Source organism: Typopeltis vanoorti, chromosome 21 (assembly GCF_054136105.1).
Source record: "Typopeltis vanoorti isolate ZY-2024b chromosome 21, IOZ_Tvanoo_1.0, whole genome shotgun sequence".
Lineage (NCBI taxonomy): Eukaryota > Metazoa > Arthropoda > Arachnida > Uropygi > Thelyphonidae > Typopeltis > Typopeltis vanoorti.
Genome location: NC_143569.1, coordinates 87,761,334 through 87,781,801, shown reverse-complemented (window position 1 = coordinate 87,781,801; position 20,468 = coordinate 87,761,334). Strand labels below are relative to the sequence as shown.

General features: G+C 36.0%; 1 protein-coding gene across 4 annotated transcripts in view; it reads right to left on the bottom strand.

Moving 5' to 3' along the window:
* The window catches only part of LOC150095088 (REST corepressor 3-like), a 207,022-nt gene extending 188,257 nt beyond the window's left edge, over positions 1–18,765 (bottom strand). For all 4 annotated transcript variants that reach the window (XM_090410972.1, XM_090410971.1, XM_090410974.1 and 1 more), the window contains exon 1: positions 18,536–18,765. In XM_090410972.1, coding sequence (XP_090267098.1) covers positions 18,536–18,650 — 115 coding nt within the window. In that variant the 5' untranslated portion in view covers positions 18,651–18,765. The remainder of the gene's footprint in view (positions 1–18,535) is intronic.
* Positions 18,766–20,468: the final 1,703 nt, after the last annotated feature.

Here is a 20,468-nt window from a genome sequence, read left to right as displayed (position 1 = left end):
AAGCCACCTACTCTACGACTCTGTCTCCACTACTCAATCCACCAACTACAACGAACCGCTACTACCATCATCTACTGCCCACCACTATTATTATGGAGATTTAATGCACAAACATTTTGCTCTTGTTGTTGTTACAGCATGTGTTAATAAGCCAATTAAAATACTCTTGTCTGCAGAATCAATTAGAAATAAAGTTTCTGTGATTTTCAAGTGACTTTCTGGTGTCAATAGTGGTAACTCAAATACACTACCAATAGATGGCTGGAGTTGGGATATGCATTTACTAGTTCTTCCATAGTTATTTTTCCTTTTGTCAGCCATAATAAAAGTATATAGGATTTCTTTAGCTTGTTTTATTGACTGAAGTAAATATGAAAAAGAAAAATTTCTCTTTTTTTCTCATATTTATCATCACTCTGCTAGCCTACTTGCAGCTTGTTCAATATCATTTCCTTAAAACTGCTTAATGGGATATATATATATATATATATATATATATATATATGTGTGTGTGTGTGTGTGTGTGAGAGAGAGAGAGAGAGATGGCCATACCTTCATTTCCTGACATTTACAGTCATACGTTCTCGTGCATGCATGCATATTATTATTATGTGACACCTCCAGGTAGTTCAAGGATACATTGCAAGTGAACAGGGGCACTCCATATCATGTACACTTGTCCTCTTGCAATGTGTCCTTGAACTACATGGAGGTGTCACATAATAATATTTATGCATGTTACTCTATATCATCTACACATTACATAATACACCATTAACACCATGTCATCCATAGGTACTTATTTACATATCCTCTTCAACTGCCTGTAGAGCAAAGGGTCTCAATCAGTATTTTCCATCAGACTATGTTCTTCGCTTCGCTCTTAATCCTGTTCCAGGATGTTCCCATCCTGCTTCAATTTCACTCATCCAAGTTACTTAGTGCATCCCCCTTCTGCTTCCCTGCGGGTTCCATTCCATGGCTGAGTTTGCTATATCCTTATCTGGATTTCTGATTATGTGGCTTATCCACTTACATTTTATTTTTGATATTTCAGTTTTGATGTTGGATTTTGTTTTTTCCCATAAGGTCTTCTTTGAAATTCTATTTGGCCAGTATATTCCCATTACCTTCCTTAAACATCTACTTATTAAGTCTCCAGGTTTCATATAACATCATATAACAAAATAGTCTGTACATTTGTATTGAAGAGTCTTATTTCTGTATTGAGATTTATTTCTTTACTTAACAATGAGTTTCTCATTATGTTAAATGCAATTTGGGCTTGTATCGCATTTTTCAGTCCTCTTCTGTTCCTCCTTTAGTGCTCACCATTGATCCTAGGTTTTTGTTTAGAGTTAATCAAGGCTTGATTAAGACCAACTGATGCCCTAAATACAACTAAACAATGATGATCCCCCCCCACACACACACACCTAGACCGCTCCATTGCTTAACTGATAAGACATTAAGGCTCAATAGGTGATGAACGTAAAATTAAAAATTGCAAATTCAGTTTTCTTACAGGCCATACCCCACAACTATGTCAAATAAAAGTTTTTCAATTTTATTTAACACTAAATAGCAGTATGCAATATAAGCAAATTATTTACTAGGGCAATTTACTATAACTAAGGTAACAGAAAAAATGCAATCTCTACTGAAATTACATGACCTCGAGAGCATATTTTTCAATTTTAAAAAACCTCTTTCTATAGAAACTGATGTTGGTGGACTCTGTTCTGCTGTCAGTATGTGCTTATTTTGTTTAATGATAATGTTTAATGATAATCTTCATTATTCTGGTTTTCTTATTATGGTTTAGTTTTCTGCCACACATGGAGGCATCTAGGTTTAAATTATCTATCTTCCTTTGATTGTTATCTTTCTCATCAAAAGACTATTACAATTAGGAAGCAATCATCTTACATTAAATGTAGGGTGCTTCTTAAAAATAGCAAATTTTAAATGTTTTGAATTTCATATGAGGCACCTGCTCATTGTTTTCACAATAATAATAATAATAATAAACCTCTGAAATTTGAAATGATTTAGAATATACTTAAGGATTGCAATGGTTAGTTTTCAATATTGTTCCCAATAAAATTACATAATTTGCTTTTTTATTTTAAAACTCTGCTTTACTAGTACCCAAAGTGAATTTTTATTTCATTAATAATTTTTAAAATTTATTTTTCCAAACAAACAACTTCAGTTACAGAGGAAATGACAAAATGAAACTTAAATATAAAGAGCCAATAGACTTCATTTCGGCGATATAAACATTATTTAAATGAAGGGGATATTAAATCCCACATTGTTTTAAAACCGAATAAGAAACTCAAAGATTGGAATCAGAGAGTTTCGTGCTGAATATAGTAAACTATAAAAGTTTCGGCGATTACTAGCGTGAGCTAATGCAAGTAGTCCTAGTACTTAGTACAATCTCGGGCAACTTGCAGCAAAGGTGGTAAAGTTCTGATCGCTATTCTTGGTATTTTCCATAATGTAAAAACACATTTCCTAGGAAATGTATGATGTTATTATATTATGGTGGGAGGTCACTACCCAGACCGGTTTCAGCCTTTATTGAGGCTTCATCAGTGAGTAGCTAGACCAAATAAGGAGTATTTATTTGGTCTAGCTACTCACAGATGAAGCCTCAATAAAGGCTGAAACTGGTCTGGGTAGTGACCTCCCACCATAATATAATAACAGCATACATTTCCTAGGAAATGTGTTTTTACATTATGGAAAATACCAAGAATAGCGATCAGAACTTTACCACCTTTGCTGCAAGTTGCCCGAGATTGTACTACGTACTAGGAGTACTTGCATTAGCTCACGCTAGTAATCGCCGATACTTTTATAGCTTACTATATTTGGCATGAAACTCTCTGATTCCAATCTTTGAGTTTCTTATTCGGTTTTAAAACAATGTGGGATTTAATATCCTCTTAATTGAGACAAAATGAAATTTTATTATTCAAACAAGTTTAATACAAAGGTTACAAATTCTTAAATTTACTGGTTTTGTTGTTATTATTTTCGCAGCATTCTTTTTTTGGTCAGAGTACTTCTTCCTGTACTTATGACCAACAAAATAAGCTGTTTCTGGTCTTCCTCCATCAGGACCACACTTCTTTCTGCAATGGTAGTGACAATTCTCATGCATTAAATGATCTTTTTTACTGACTGAAATGGCTCATCTTCATTCCATTCTGCAGCATCCTTATTCAGGAAATCAGTAGGAAGTCCAGTGATAGAGAAGACCTGAAGAGTGTTTGATGTCACAAAGTCTTAGTCTACTGTAACAAGTGTGGCTCAGTTCAGTGGACTCTTCTCTGGACTTCTTCAAAGCTTTGACAATCAATTCCTCTGAAAGCTACCAGAGGTAATCTAAGAATTTTCAAAGTACAGCATTTGCGATTTCTTCATTTACTTCCTTGTACAGGTAAATGTTTTTCATTTGAGGACAAACATGGCAGACAGAGCTTGGAACCAGACTTTAACATAGAGCCTAACAGTCAATGCAAGGATGTTCAAGATTCCTTTCAGTTCCTTCTTCATTAATTTGAAATGACTCCTGAACATCCAGATTTTCAAAGCATGGATAGCATTTGCCGTCCATCTGGTGTGGTGAAGTCTGGCAGGAGCTTTGAAGTTTATTCCTTTAGCTGGAACTGCCCTAAGAAAATAATAGCAAACTCGAGGAATTTCCTGTAATTATCTCTTGGTTGAAATAGTTGCAGCTAGTTCTCATCAACAGCAATCATCTTGCTGGCAATGCCAACAAGGGCTGCTGTGGCTTTTTCATCTGTCAGACTAGTCTGGAAGTCAGAACAGTCCAAGGCTGATTTTTGAAACCTCTTGAACAGAAGAATTTCTGGGCCTATAGAAGGTCCAACTGAGAACATATGAATTCCACAACTATTTCAAGAATATATGGTGATGGCAAGGCAACCACAATAGGTCTTCATCCACATTTCATTTGAAATGGATGCAGGCTCCATTTATCGACTCAATGTTGGCAGAGGTAGCGTCAATACATTTAACCTTGTTATGGATATCCCATTCAACTGCTGTGTTAAAAACTGCTTTTGCTACCTATTCACCTATTCAGACAGGAGTATTAAAACACCAAGCAGCTGATCAACTCCTTCACTTGAAATGAAAATCAGAAGGCAGTCAACTATTTGTTTCCCTGAAATATCCTCCAGCATCTTACTATCCCAGTGAATGATTACAAGGACATCTGCTTTAGGCCTCCAGCAATTTTCTTTCTACTTTTTTTACATGTATATTGTAGTTCACTTATAATGCTATTTCAATAGGCAAACTTTTACATGTCATCGTAATCTCTAAACATTCAATAAATTTGTTACAATTTTTACTGATTTATTACTTATTGTATAGAACAAACAAAAGGGCACCTCAGAAAAAAATTAAACTTGAATAAAAAGCATCCTAGTATGCATTCTTGCCTTACACCTCATTTTTATTTCTTTAGTTAAATTTCCATTACATATTATCTTGTTTTTATAATTGTCATGCATCGCTTTTACTATATTTTCTCTGGTATGCCATAGTGTTTCATTAATTTCCAATTTGCTTCTTCATCAATGTTTCTTTCAAAATCAATGAAATCCCAAATATATTAATGTTTTATTTGGGAACATTCTCTAATGTTTCATTTTTTTGCTTCAGATTTTATTTTTTGGCACACTTTGTGTGCTGCACTCTCCTTATGATCGTAAATCTTATTTCTTTATGACATTAACTGTTTTTTGCGAGAGTCTCCAAAATGACTAATTTTACCATTTGCCTACTCTGCTGAAATTTTCATTCCCATGTGTTTATTGGCGGCAGGACTTCCAACATCACGACACACTTTACAGCCCAAAATTTTATTCTTGACATACAACCACTCATTTCTCTTGCAGAAGTCATTTTTCTGCAAAAGTGTCCAACATTCGGGCCAATCATTATCAGAATCTGTTTCCTTTTGACCACGTGGATTTTTGGTCTTGGTTTCGTGATCCTCTTCACCAAGTGTATTTTCAGTGCTAGTACAGGATCACAAGTAGATTCAGCAATTTCTGCTTCTTCAGCCTTCCTTTTTTTACTCATTGGCATAAAGTAACTGCTTATTTTACTCATTTTGAACAATGATTGCACTGATTTAACTTAGATTAATTCAAAACTCACGTGAACACCTGCCTGTTGCAGAGTGAAAATAGAACTGATAAACTGATATAGGAAGCAATTGGAAGTGAACACAATTTCCTGTTTCCGGTTGTGTACCAACCTATGAAGTTTAAGGAAAGCAGGGTACCAACTTATGAATAATCATAACTGAAAATTCAATTCGGTACCATCTACAGGAATATTTATACTACATTTTGCTGTCAATAAATTGCAAATTTTTAAAAACTTAAGAAAAAAGGTGCCGGTACTGTCTACCGTTGCATACCACCAGAAAAAAAGCACTGATTATTATTATTATTACCCCAAGACCTCATGGAGTGAAAGACTCATCTGGGAGGTCCTTTTATCACACACACACAGCTCATCATACCATGCCTTGAACACATTCAAACTCCTTGCAGACACCACACTCTCAGGCAAGACATTCCAATCATTCACAACTCTGCCTCTCACTCCCCTACTCACACCCTCTTTATACAGTTTCCAGGGATGACCTTTGGTTCTCCCCTGATCTCCCACTATTCTCTGTAAAACTTCTCCAGCATTGTTCCTATAACAACCCCTTACCAACTTATAGGTCTCTATCATATCTCCCCCTCTTCCTCCTGTCCACCAGACTCTGCAAATTACATCTTCTCAATCTTTCCTCATACTTGACATTCCAGAGGTCAGAAACAAACTTAGTCAGTCTCCTTTGGACCATTTCCAACATCTCTTCATCCTTCTGAAAACCAGGTGACCAAATCTGGGCACAATAGATCCATGTGTGGCCTAATCAAAGCCTCATACAATGGAACAAGAATCTCCCTACTTCTACCCGTCAGTGTCCTCCTCATCATTCCCAGAAGCCTTTGTGTTGTCTTCACAATTTTGGCTATGTGTTCCCTAAATTTCAGATCTTTATCCACTATCACCCCCAGATCTCTTATTTCTTCCACCTGCAACAATATATCCTCACCAAGCATAAATTTGCATCCCATCTTTGTTGTCCAAATTTTAAAACCTTACATTTTGCAACATTGAACTCATATCTCCATTTCCATGCCCAATCACTCAATTTATTCAAGTCTTCTTGTAAGGCCACAACATCTTCACTACTCTTCACGGTTCATCCCAACTTTGCATCATCTGCAAACAACTGAATATCTCCATCCAAATCTTCACCTATATCATTAATATACAAGTTAAACAGTAATAATGGCCCCAAAACAGACCTGACGCACTCCACTAGTGACTTTCCTTTTCCTGGATATCGCACCCTCATACACAACTTGTTGATACCTATCAGATAGCCAGTCTCCAATGCAATGCACTAATCTAATATCCAACCCCATCTGCTCTAGTTTGACTATCAATTTATCATGAGGTACTCTATCAAAAGCCTTTGCGAAATCTAAGTATATTGCTGTGTATCCTCCTCCTCTGTCCAAGGAAACAGTCACTTTATTGTAATAAGTAAGTAGATTATCAAAACATGACCTCCCTGTAACAAATCCATGCTATCCATCAAAAATATCCAGAGTTCGGTTTGTCAACCGAACTCTGGATCCAAGTTCTCACAAACTTCTCCAACAACTTAACCACAACACCTGACACACAGATAGGCCTATAGTTTGATGCTCGAGTTCGATCACCTCCTCTATGAAGTGGCACAACCTTGCCCTCCTTAGGGATTTGACCGAGTGCGAGACTCGTATTAAAAAAATATGTCAAGACAGGTGTAAACTCCCTGGCACATTCCTTCAGAATATAGGCCTATTTGTGTGTCAGGTGTTGTGGTTAAGTTGTTGGAGAAGCTTGTGAGAACTAGGATCCAGAGTGGGGTTGATAACAATGGTATTATCTTTGATGGACAGCATGGATTTTCTAAAGGGAGGTCATGTTTTAGTAATCTACTTACTTATTACAATAAAGTGACTGCATCCTTGGACAGAGGAAAAGGATACACAGTAATATACTTGGATTTCGCAAAGGCTTTTGATAGAGTACCTCATGATAGGTTGACAGTCAAACTAGAGCAGATGGGGTTGGATATTAGATTGGTGCATTGGATTGGAGACTGGCTATCTGATAGGTATCAACAAGTTGTGTATGGCGGTGCGATATCCAGGAAAAGGAAAGTCACTACTGGAGTGCCTCAGGGATCTGTTTTAGGTCCATTGCTGTTTAAATTGTGTATTAATGATATAGGTGAAGATTTGGATGGAGATATTCAGTTGTTTGCAGATGATGCAAAGTTGGGATGAACCATGAAGTGTAGTGAAAATGTTGTGGCCTTACAGGAAGACTTGAATAGATTGAGTGATTGGGCACGGAAATGGGGATGTGAGTTCAATGTTGAAAAATGTAAGGTTTTAAAATTTGGAAAACAAAGATGGGATGCAGAATTTATGCTTGGTGAGAATATATTGTTGGAGGTAGAGGAAATAAGAGATCTGGGGGTAATAGTGGATAAAGATCTAAAATTTAGGGGACACATCGCCAAAATTGTGAAGACAACACAAAGACTTCTGGGAATGATGCAGAGGATATTGACGTGTAGAAGTAGGGAGATTCTTGTTCCATTGTATAAGGCTTTTGATTAGGCCACACATGGACTATTGTGCCCAGATTTGGTCACCGGGTTTTCAGAAGGATGAAGAGAATGTTGGAAAGGGTCCAAAGGAGACTGACTAAAGTAGTTTCTGACCTCTGGAATATCGAGTATGAGGAAAGATTGAGAAGATGTAATTTGCAGAGTCTGGTGGACAGGAGAGATATGATAGAGACCTATAAGTTAGTAAGGGGTTGTTATAGGAACAATGCTGGAGAAGTTTTACAGAGAATAGTGGGAGATCAGGGGAGAACCAGAGGTCATCCCTGGAAACTGTATAAAGAGGGTATGAGTAGGGGAGTGAGAGGCAGGTTTTTTTCATGCAGAGTTGTGAATGAATGGAATGCCTTGCCTGAGAATGTGGTGTCTGCAAAGAGTTTGAATGTGTTTAAAACACGATATGATGAGCTGTGTGTGTGTGTGTGTGTGTGTGATAAAAGGACCTTCCAGATGAGTCTTTGACTCCATGAGGTCTTGGGGTGGTAATAATAATAATAATAATACATGGTGATATATTATCAAGTCCCACAGCCATATTAACATCTAGTTTACTCAACTCTCCATACACCTCATGCTCACTTACAGTCAGTCTCTCCTCCACATCATCTACTGCTCTCAATCTCTCCATGAAGTCACATTCACAAGATTGAAAGACCTTTATGAATTGCTCATTAAATATCTCCACCACACATTCCGCAACAGCTGTCTTTATACCATTTTCTCCTATCAATGTCATCCTTCCATAATCATTCTTTCTTTTGCTGGTTACATATCGAAAGAACTCCTTGGGATTCTTTTTGGCTTCATTAGCTAACTGCTGTTCATACCTCTCTTTAGCTACTCTCACCAAGCAAGTCACCCTCCTTGCCTGGTCTTGGTAGATCTCAAGAAATTGGTTATTTCCACTTCTCTTATGCTGCCTCCACAATGCCCTCTTTCTCTGTATCGCATGCTTAATCTCTTTATTCATCCATCTCACACCTACCTTATTTAACCTTCTCACCATTGAAATACACCTAGACATTGCATCTACTAGAGAGTTTTTGAAAATCCCCCAAGCTGCATTGATCTCTTTTCCAGCTAACTCCTCATTCCATGCTACATTGATCTCTTTTCCAGCTAACTCTTCATTCCATGCTACACCCGCAAGCTGCCTCCTGGGCTCTTCATAATCACCTCCCTTGTAGTTCCACATATACCCTTTTCTCGCAGAGGTCCTCACACTGCTGGAAAACACCCAGGTAATTACCTCATGGTCACTCTCACCAATTGGTGGATGATTTGACACCTCATTTATAATTACATCCTCTGATGAGATGACCAAATCCAAGACTCTCAATCCTCGCGTGCCCTCTGTTACATACTGTCTGAGGTAGTTATCCCTCAAAAGCTCAAGAAACTCATTTTCTTTACTTCCAGTTGCTATCTCATCGTTCCAGTCTATAATGCCATAATTAAAATCGCCATTCATGATCACACTTTTCTTATTTGCTTGACTAATTTGATTATACATTTCATTATCACCATCATCCACATTACTTGGTCTATAACAACATCCAACCAAGTATTGGATTCCATTCACCTCTATCTCACACCATACTGCCTCAAAACCACTGGCACTATTTCCCTCTTGCATCTCTACTTTGTATGGACATAACTATGTCCTCTGAATTTCAAATCTGTATCCACCATCACCTCCAGTTCCCTAGCCTTATCAATTTCCTGTAATCTAATACCATTAATATGATACAAAGTATGTAATCTTTTCATTACCTTACATTTTGCAACATTAAATTGACAACCACTGTTCTTTGCCTACACTGACAATTTATTTAAATCATCCTGCAGGATATCTACATCAATTTTCTCGACTACTGCTCTTCCCAGTTTTGCAGCATCAGCAAACAACTGAATATCCCCCTCCTCATATATTCTGCTATATCATTAATGTACAAATTAAAGAGTAGTGGTCCGAGTACAGAGCCCAGGGACACTCCACTATCACCATCATTTGCCTTGATTCCACTCCACATACACCACCCTCTGATATCTTTCAGCCATCAATATAGGTTAAGTAAATAGCATATTTATCCCATATAATTGTAATGTTTTGAAAACCTTTTCTCTGGGAACTTGTTGTATGCCTTTCTAGATCTACAAAAGTCAAATAAAATTCTTGTTATATTCTCAACTATCTGTCATAAAATGAAAATCGGATTCTGACCTCTGTTTCACCTGAACCCATCTTATTCTTCTCCAAGTTTTCTCCTCCACAATATTTCATAACCTCTTCTCGAGTATGCTCGCATAATCATACAGAGATATTTCTCTGTAATTCTCACATTCATCATTCTGATCAGGCCTTCTGAATTATGCAGTGCAGCCAGTGAATTCCCCCCATATTTGACAATTTCCAGTTAAATATCATCTACTCCAGCTGCTTTTCCTCATTTCAGACTTTTGATAGCTTTTTCTACCTCAACTACTGATATGTACTCTTGTTTGCATTCCTCTTGAATATTTTCAACTACTGTTCTGTCACTGCTTGTTTCATTTAACAGTCTTTCAAAGTAATTACTCAATATCCAGAATATCTTGATCATCACTGATTCCTTTTATTATTATTATTATTATTCAGGCCTCCGTGGAGTCAAAAGACTCATCGTGGGAAGTCCTTCCTAAGAACATGAAGTCTGTCAAGACTCATCGAGGGGAGGTCCCCCCCCTAAGAAACACAAAATCTATCATACCACTCCTAAAACTCATTGACTGTTCTCACTCTCACCACTCCATCAGGCAACGTATTCCACGGTTCAACCACCCTCCATGCAAAGAAACAACTCCTCACCCCTTTGCTCACAGTTTCCTTTCGTAACTTCCAGAGATGGCCTCTTGTCATCACTCCTTCCCGCTGTTCAACCAAGGTTGAAAGGTGGCAGTAAATGAGAAATTGAAGATTTGAGTGATTGTCGGCAGTAATTTGGAATATAGAACAGTGTTATTAGAGAGTGTTAGTACATTGTCTGGGTATGATGGAAATGAGCTGAGAAGGTCAATGATTATTATTATGTGACACCTCCAGGGAGTCCAAGGACTCATCGTGGGAGGGCACACTACTCTACTTCACTAAATACATCTCATCCACTCCACCACTACTTAATTCTCCAACTATGATGCTACACTATCATCAACACCATCTATCGCTCATCATCACCAACAACAGTATTTTTTTGTCTGTAAATTGTGTGTGTTCTGAAGGCCGATTTGTCTGTACATAGGATTAAAAACCCGAGTTTCCAGGAGAAAAAATCCTGCTACCACCGTATGAAATCGGCTAACTCACCTTCAACTGAAAAAGTCGATATAAGAACTCCCCTCGTTACAACAAGAATTGAACCCAGATCTTTTCCAATCGAAGGGTGCAATGTTCTGCTGTTCTTCCAATTGCGCTACATGGCTTCAAAAAAAATAATAAAGTGACAGTAACAATGTCGCCCCACTGATTGATTCTGTAACATCTACCGCTGTATTGATGTTTCGCAGCGTAACTAATGTCTGCAAATTTCCTATCTTCACCAACACCATCTACTGCCAACCATTATTACCAGTAGTATTTTCACAGATAATCACAAACATCCATGCCCATGGCAGGATTCGAATCCGCAGCCTTTTGGCTGGAGAGCAGATACGCTAACCACTCAGTCAACCAGACTGGCTATGATTATGAAGAGAGTTCTTGTATATGTTGATCTAGTTGATCTATGGAATAAATCTGAGAGTAAGAGAGAGAGAAGTGTTGTTTGCAGAGGAATTCAACTGTCAAGGATGGGAAATCTAAACAAGTATGTGTTGATCGGTTCCGACAAATAGAATCATGACAAATCAGAACAGGGGAAAAATTAAAACATTTATTATTTTTTATTATTATTATTATTTATTATTGTCGTATCTCTATAGGTTGTCCATTCGACGTAAAAACATCAATGTATAGTTCTACAACATTTAAATGAGCAAGTCCTTCACAGTCCCCCCCCCGTGGCTCCTTATCGGTTTTGTCAAAACTTATCCGGATGTACGGAATAATGGGATGAAACATTTTCATTCTAGCAAAAATATAAATAAACTGTGTGCCTACATTTCCAAGAATACTAAGTAATTACATAGGTACTTCTTAAGAACTGAGTGGCTTACCAGATTATAGGATTACCAGAATAGGTTCCCTTTTACTCAACGCCCCTAATACAGTTTCTAGTAAGTTTGCAATGTAACACTTTTACTTAGTGTCCTTTTGCATTTTCTGTTAGATATTTTGCATGGCATTTGAATTTTTGTTGTGAAAACGTCTTAGCAATTGTATCGTCAGTTTGCCAGAATAAAAGGGTGATCCATCTTCCACATATTCACTGTAAGCATACAATTTATTCGCAAGGTAAGCATTCATACGCATTTATGATCATATCAGCAGTTACTTATCTGCCCATATAATTTACTAGTTAGTTTAGTACTATGACAAAACTTGAATATAAAATTAATAATAAATTTATTTTTTAACAGATCTATTATCACGGAATTTTCACTGACACAAAAAGGAAATCAAGTTCTACTGTACCAAGGATATGAATATACCAAGTATAGGGAAAACGAGAGTGGAGTGATTACCTGGAGATGCAGAGCCTACTTTGCCACCAAATGCAGGGCGTTCTTGAGGACACAGGAAGAAAATGTCATTGGAGAGGTCCCACAACACTGCCATGATTCTAATCCTCAAAAAGCACAGGCAAACATTTTAAAGTTTTCCTGTGCAAACATTTAAAATGTTTGGACAGGCATGTCCACTAGGATGGAGCAAGACATGAAGGCAGTTGGTGCAACTCCGAGGAATGTTATAGGAAATATTTTATCAGAAGTGAATAGGGATGTTTTGGAACACTTACCAAAGCAATCCTCACTCAAGCAACGTCTTTTTAAACATAAAGAAACTACTTATATTCCCAATCCAGCTACACTGATTTTCCTATCCCAGAGAAGTATGCGACCTCATTTTGTACGATACGGGGGCTGATGACCCAGAAAAAATATTGGCAATTGGGAATGATGATCTGCTCTCAGAATTAGACAAGGATATCATTTATGGAGATGGAACATTTGATAAAGCACCTAGCATGTTTTTTCAGCTATATACATGGCATGCTAAGATTGGCAATTCATATCCTCCATGTATTTATTTTCTTTTGCAAAAAAAGAATATGGATACATACAACAGAATGTTTACCATATTGCAACAATTGGTGCCCAATATAACACCCCAAAAGATTCTACTGGACTTTGAAAAAGCATGTATGTCTGCTACTCAAGTTGCTTTTCTACAAGCAGAAATAAAAGGGTGCTACTTTCACCTTTGCCAGAGTGTTATTAGGAAGATCAACAGTGTTGGCTTAAAGGAAGTGTACAAGTCTGATATTGACATGAAGTTGAAACTGAAGTCCCTACCTGCTCTCTCCTTTGTGCCAATAACAGATGTAAGAACTGTCTTTGACTAACTAGCTGCCACATTTCCAGATGAGGATAACTACAATGAAGTTCTCACATATTTCTTCTCAACCTATATCGAAGGAGTTGCAGGAAGATCACCTCTCTTTCCAATTAGAATATGGAATAATTTTGAGGCTGCTGCTGAGAGATGTCCTAAGACTACAAATTGTTGTGATAGTTTTCACAACGCCTTAAACTCATTGTTTCATTGTAGTCACCCAAGCATTTGGAACCTATTAGATGGATTAAGATGAGATATAGCTTGCCAGCGATTATTATTAGCCAATACCCATACAGGTCGCCTAGAAGTCAGAAAAAAAAAGGTATGAGACCCTTAGTAATCAAGTGGCAATAGTTGTGCAGGAATATCAAAATCAAGAAGATAAATTGAGGTTTTTACGCCGAATAGCCAACCTGCAGTGATTAATTTTTTTTTATATATATTTCTTTTATATTTTTTTTTATATAGATATTTCATTAATAAATAGATACAACACAAATAAATGTTTTATTTTTTCCCCTGTTCTGCAGTGATTAAATTTTTTTATATATAATTATATATATTTCTTTTATATTTTGTTTTATATAGATATTTCATTAATAAATAGATACGACATATCGAGATATGACACAAATAAATGTTTTATTTTTTCCCCTGTTCTGTAGTGATTAAATTTTTTTATATATATATTTTCTTTTATATAGATATTTCATTAATAAATAGATACAACATATCAAGATACGACACAAATAAATGTTTTATTATTTCCCCTGTTCTGTTTTGTCACTGTTCTGTTTTTTTTTACTGTTTTGTTTCTTCCAGTTGCCGTGTTGATCTGTGGGATCAACACATACAACATATCTGTAAATCTGAGAGCAAGAGAAAGGTTTGTTGAAGGTGGTTTGTATCTCAGAGAGACAGGTAGTAAGAAACTACATAGACTGCTACTGGATGGAAGAGAACTTGATTGTGCATTTCCAAGTGTGGGTTCTCACAATCAGTATGTGATGGATGGTGGTGAGATGCATGATAGAACTTCAGGATGGTCTCAGAGGATGTAATTGAGCTAAGAGTTAGCCCCACAATTAGTTAATAGTTAGCTAATTAGTTAATGGAAATGAACTAAAAATTACAACTGGCATTAGTGAGACCTGATTATCAGAAATAGATATCCTTGTTGGGATAGAGTATAGTGAGCACATTGTATTTAGAAAAGACAGACAGAAAAAGGACAAGATGGGGGGGGGGGGGTATTGCTTATGTTTATGGACGAACTGTAGCCAAATAAAGTAGAGAATGGGAATAATTGTGATAGTGTGAGTAATTCAACCAAAGACTTCCGGGCTGTTTGGTGCAAAGTAAAAGTTTGCAGGATAAAATGCATAGTTGGGTACTGCTAGAGACTAAGGTGAGCCAAAGAGAACTCAAAACTGCACAGGCAAATTAACCTTATGTGGATGAATACAGAAAGGCATATTATAATGGATGATTTTAACTATGCGGATACAGATTGGAGGGAGGAGAAAGAATTCAGAAGAAAGGAAAGACAATTTATAAAATTACTGACAGTCCACTTCCTTAGGCAGCACGTATGGAAGAGCGTCATGGTGCTAAAATATTATTATTATGATGATGATGATATTCAGGCCTCCATGGAGTCACAAGACTCATAGTGAAAAGCCCACAATAGAAAACACAAAGTCTATCGTACCACTCCTTGACCGTTCGTGCTCTCACCAGTCTATCAGACAATGCATTTCATGGCCCAACCAACCTCCATGCAAAGAAACCACTCCTCACCCTCCTGTCCACAACTTCCAGAGATGGCCTCTTGTCCTCACTCCCCCATTCTGCCAAACGAAAGAACTCTCTAGTGTCAACATGTGACCAATATGATAGCAGGTCTATGGAATGAACCTTATGAGAACAGGTTGAAGATTTGTGGGTTGCAGAAATTGGTTGATAGGTGAAAAAGGGGTGATATGATTGAGACATTCAAATTACTAAAGAGGTTCTATTAGATTAATTCGGAGGATATTTTTCAGAACTTGATTATATAGAGAAACCTGTGGAGAATTCATCACTAAATTTAACACACGTGAACCACAGTAGTAGATTTTTTTATTATGTAAATATTTCGTCCTAGGTATCTTATTAGAACAATACTAGGAATGACACAACGGATAGGGCGCGAACATACAATTGAATCCAAATTGCATGCAGTGGCATGTTGCGGTCTGAACTTAAATTAAATTAAAATTAAATTACAATTAAGTTATTCTTACACAATTTTGTATGACAATTTCCCATACTTTAGGGATGGCAAGAACATCATTGCGGTTTAGATTTGGTTGTGAAGTAGGGCTTCAGCACTTTCTTTATATAGGCGTTCATATTTATATGAAGATCTGTGTAGGAGTTTTGTCTTTTCCCAGTGGATCTTGTGGTTTGGGTTTTCAACTCCGTGTTGAGCGAGGCCTGATTTTTGCGGTTTGATGAGGCAGATATGGTCTTGATGTTCTGAAATGCGTTTAAAAACTGATCTGTCTGTCTGTCCATAATAAGAGAGTTTACAGGAGCATGGAACCTCATATACACCAAGTAGTAGCATAGGTGAAAATTTGTCTTTAGGCGAAGGTAACAAGTTGTGGATCTGGTTAATGGGTTTGTAGGAGGCAGCAAGATTGTATTTCTTCATAATTTTCGAGAGCTGGAGTTTCAACATGGAGTTGAAAACCCTAACCACAAGATCCACTGGAAAAAGACAAAACTCCTACATAGATCTTCATATAAATATGAATGCTTATATAAAGAAAGTGCTGAAGCCCTACTTCACAGACCAAATCTAAACCGTGGGAAATTGTCACACAAAATTGTGTAAAAAAAAATAATAACTTAATTGTAATTTAATTTTAATTTTAAATTTAATTTAAGTTCAGACCACAATGCGCCACTGCACACAATTTGGATTCCATTGTATGTACGCACCCTATCTGTTGTGTCATTCCTAGTATTGTTCTACTGTACTGATGATGTCCTAAGATACCTAGGACGAAATATTTACGTAATAAAAAAATCAACAACTGTGGTTCACATGTGTTAAATTTAGTCATTTTTCAGAACAGGACTGGTGGTGGGAGGATTAGGGGCCATCCATGGAAACTGAGCGAGAGTGTGGTTAGCAAGAGTGTTAGAACTAGGTTTTATAATTGGAGAGTGGTAAATGAGTGGAATAAGTTGCCAGAGTCTGTTGTGGGTGTCATGACTGTGAATGAGTTCAAGGCAAGTATGATAGATACTGTGTGGATGTTGAATAGTTGTTCTTGACATGATGTTTAGGGCTATTCTCGATGAGTCTAGGGACTCCTTGCAACTACCTCTAAACAGTTCAAAAGTCTCAATCATACCACCTCTCCCTCCATCTACTAAACTCTGCAGTCCACATTCCCTCAGCCTATCTTCATAACCAACATTGTACAGTTCTGATACCATCTTTGTTATCTGCCTCTGCCCTCTTTCTGGGATTAATTCAAATCCCCTTCAAATCCTGGGGATATATTAAATCTAGTAATAGCATCCGAGAATCAGACCTTAAAAGAGATAATTATTTTGTTTCCAATTGGTGACAGGGATCATGGAGTTTTGTTCTAGGAAGTGACAATGCATTTAAGAGCTTTCACTAAGAATAAGAAGGGATAATAGAGTAACAGTTGACCGATTAGATTTCAAACAGTATGCCAAAGTGATACTTTGGCATACTGTTTGAAATGTAACATAACTTGTTTCTCAGTGTGTGTATACATACACATACACACACACTCCAGATGACTTAAGACGAAGACTGAAATGTCATTAAATTAAAGTCATTACTCCAACATGGTATCCATCTACATAATTTTATCATAATAAATGCTGATTATTGAAATAAAGGATACTAAAAGCACAGCTACTATAACAAATGCACTTATCTAATTTTTACTATAATAAATTCTAATCAATCAATCTAAATTTATATATGAATTATAATTTTAAATCCAGTGCATCTAAAATAATTTTTGCATAAAAGTTAAAACATTCCATACGTGCTTCACAACCATAATACAGAAAGGGCATGCTATTTAATACCAATAATTTCAAAGGACGACAGTATAATCTCTTACTGAATAATGGTCGACAAATTTCTGATTGTTTGCAAATGCAATAAACAAAAATGTATTTAAAAGATTCTGAAATTAAAATCAATTTGAATTACAAGGTTCTCATATCTCATTAACAATATAATATTTCTGAGTAATGCATTATTTATGCAACAGTCTCTGTGTGTGTGTGTGTGTGTGTGTGTGTGTGTGGAGAGAGAGAGAGAGTCATAACAATATATATTCCATAATTTTTAAAATACATGTACAAGTTAAACCATGATATGTAATTGCTTAAAATGTCTTACATTTATTTGTCTTAAAAAAAAATGAAAATGAAAATGAAAAAACAGCAGAAAAGAAAAAACTAATCAGCATTTCTATATTAAATAAACCCTTGGATATTTCACTTAAATCATACAATGGCCATTAACAACAGCCACTGCAATAAAGAATGGGATTAATATGCATTTTTAATAGATACAAGCTCGGTTTTCAAATATAGAACGCATAATTTCACATATAAAAATCCCAAAAACTATAACAACAATATTCATATCATTTAACAACAGTAATGTAGCTAAAAATGCACTACATACACAAAAACCTCATCCTTTACTACACAAATTGATTTTAAAATTTCAACAAAAATCATAACCTTTATAAAACTATGAACGAGGATTTCAAATAGCTTATTGTAATATCAATTAATAATGGAAAATTTACTGAAATAAATTTATTTTCAATAAGTATTAACAAAACACCTAACGGGAGCGCACAGCATCCCATGTCCATGGAGGTTTCCGTAGATGAATATACTATACCATGAAAAAATTGCAAGTCCAACGCGCAAAGTTTTGGCGTGAAATATAAATTTTTATCACAACATTCAATAGTTAATTCAACTCCAAACCGCGACCAAGAACTACTAGTCATTATTTCAAAGAGCATGAAACATATAATAAACAAACAGACAATTCACTTCTCAGAAAACTATTCAAAATTTGAGATCCAATAAGCTACCACTACATATACTAAGCTAGTTGGTATTCCATAGAAGCTTACCATGCTCCGAGTCGTCGGTAGCGCTACTATCGTCAGACAAATGCCCATTCGGACTTGCAGCGCGAGAACGGCGGCCGTTTCTAATTTCTTCGCCATTTCTCTCTGCCAGAACCATTGTGACACCTCAAATAACAAAAAGCTGTAACAAAATTATTATTCTTCAGTAACAAGCGTAAAAAAGCAAATGTGATTTTCATAAAAATCACTTTACACTCCAGCACGACCGTCAACACCTGGTAATTGCTGAAACGAGGGAAGTCTCCGCACAGTTCACTGATGTAGCCCACTTCCATGAAATATAGTTCCCCTCAACAACTTAAAAATAAACAAAAATATAACATATCGTTCAAAATTTAGTGTATACTTATAACATTTTACATAAAATTGGTAAGGTATTTTACATTAACATTTAAAATTATTATAATTTTACAGTTAAACATTATATTATACGGAAACCTCAAGAGGACACCCTTAAAACCTTGTCACGCAATTGTTTCGGTTGACCTTTTTGTGAATAGTCTATATATTTAGGATTTGATTTCGTTTTCAGTCCCATAATGGTAATTTAATGATATACCACTGGGAGCATCTTTTGGATTAGAAATAACAAGACATAAATTGGCATTTATAACAGCAGTGTATTCTGGAAATGCTAATAGGTATCGGTATATACGTGCAACTATTCGTGTATTAATGCGCTCACCCAGCTATCTCTGCCTTCTCTAGTGATGTTCTCTTCCTATACAGGTGATGCTAGATCCTAAGATTCGAGAGCTTGGTGTCGTTTAACTTTGGTTATATAGTGTAGTTTGCCTCAAATAAGCGTTCCCACATTGCATTTCGTTATTTTTAATGGACGGAGTTAGAAATAAGTTTATTCGAAAAGCATTTTTAATCCTATAACCAATTATATGAAAATGTTGATTGAAGAAGTCTATAAAAAGTATAGATAAAAAAAAAATTTACCCTCCCCCTTCTTTCTCCCACTAAGTTGCAGATATATAGCCAATATTTGACTATATATTTGCAAACACGTTCTGTATGCCAAAGATCTCTGATGTATTAAACAGAGTATTTTTCTTTCTTTGAAAATAAATTATCAACAACAGAAGGAAGAAAATAAATAAAATTTTTCCACCTATAGAATGAGAAAACAAATATGAAATGCGACATATCTTAATATAGCAAATTATATTTACAATAAATAAATAAAAATTATATACGCACAAGCATATCACATACACAAATCATTTGCGTAATGGCACTGGTAATATACTACTTATTACCATTGCACCACTACACAGATGTTTCCACACTGAATTAATGCATAGAGTAACTTGCTTTTAAGATTTCTGTAATAAACTTTTGTGTGTTTTTTTATGTTGTTTTTTTTTCTCATTTCTAGTTTCACCATTTTCCTTACTTCCCAAAAAAAGCTATGAAAATAATATTTTTGTTAGATCTTTTGTATATTAAAACAATCACTATTGCGATAAGTGCTAATCTGTCTATTCACAAATAATAATGAAATAAAATATGCTTTTTATTTACTTTTACTCTATTTTAAAATTTATTCTTAAGAATGGAATCAATACAAGAGTCAGAGAATGAGGGAGACAGAAAAAATTCCTTCTGATTTTAAGGAAAAGAACAAAATAATATCGCGAAGTGTCAATTAATTACAAAAACTACAATAACGCTCTTTTTGATTGTAATTCAGAATATGTAAAATGTTAAAAAAACCAAGTGACAATATCGAGACTTATATCTTATATAGTAGTACACTCGGTTCGAATCTTATCTAACACATGCAAAGAAAAAGCATTTATTAGGACGACTTACCGACATAACAGACGAGAGGAGGAGAAAGCTGGTACAAATTAACGGGGTTACGGCAGTTCGTAACCGAGCCTGACTATGTTATACTATATAT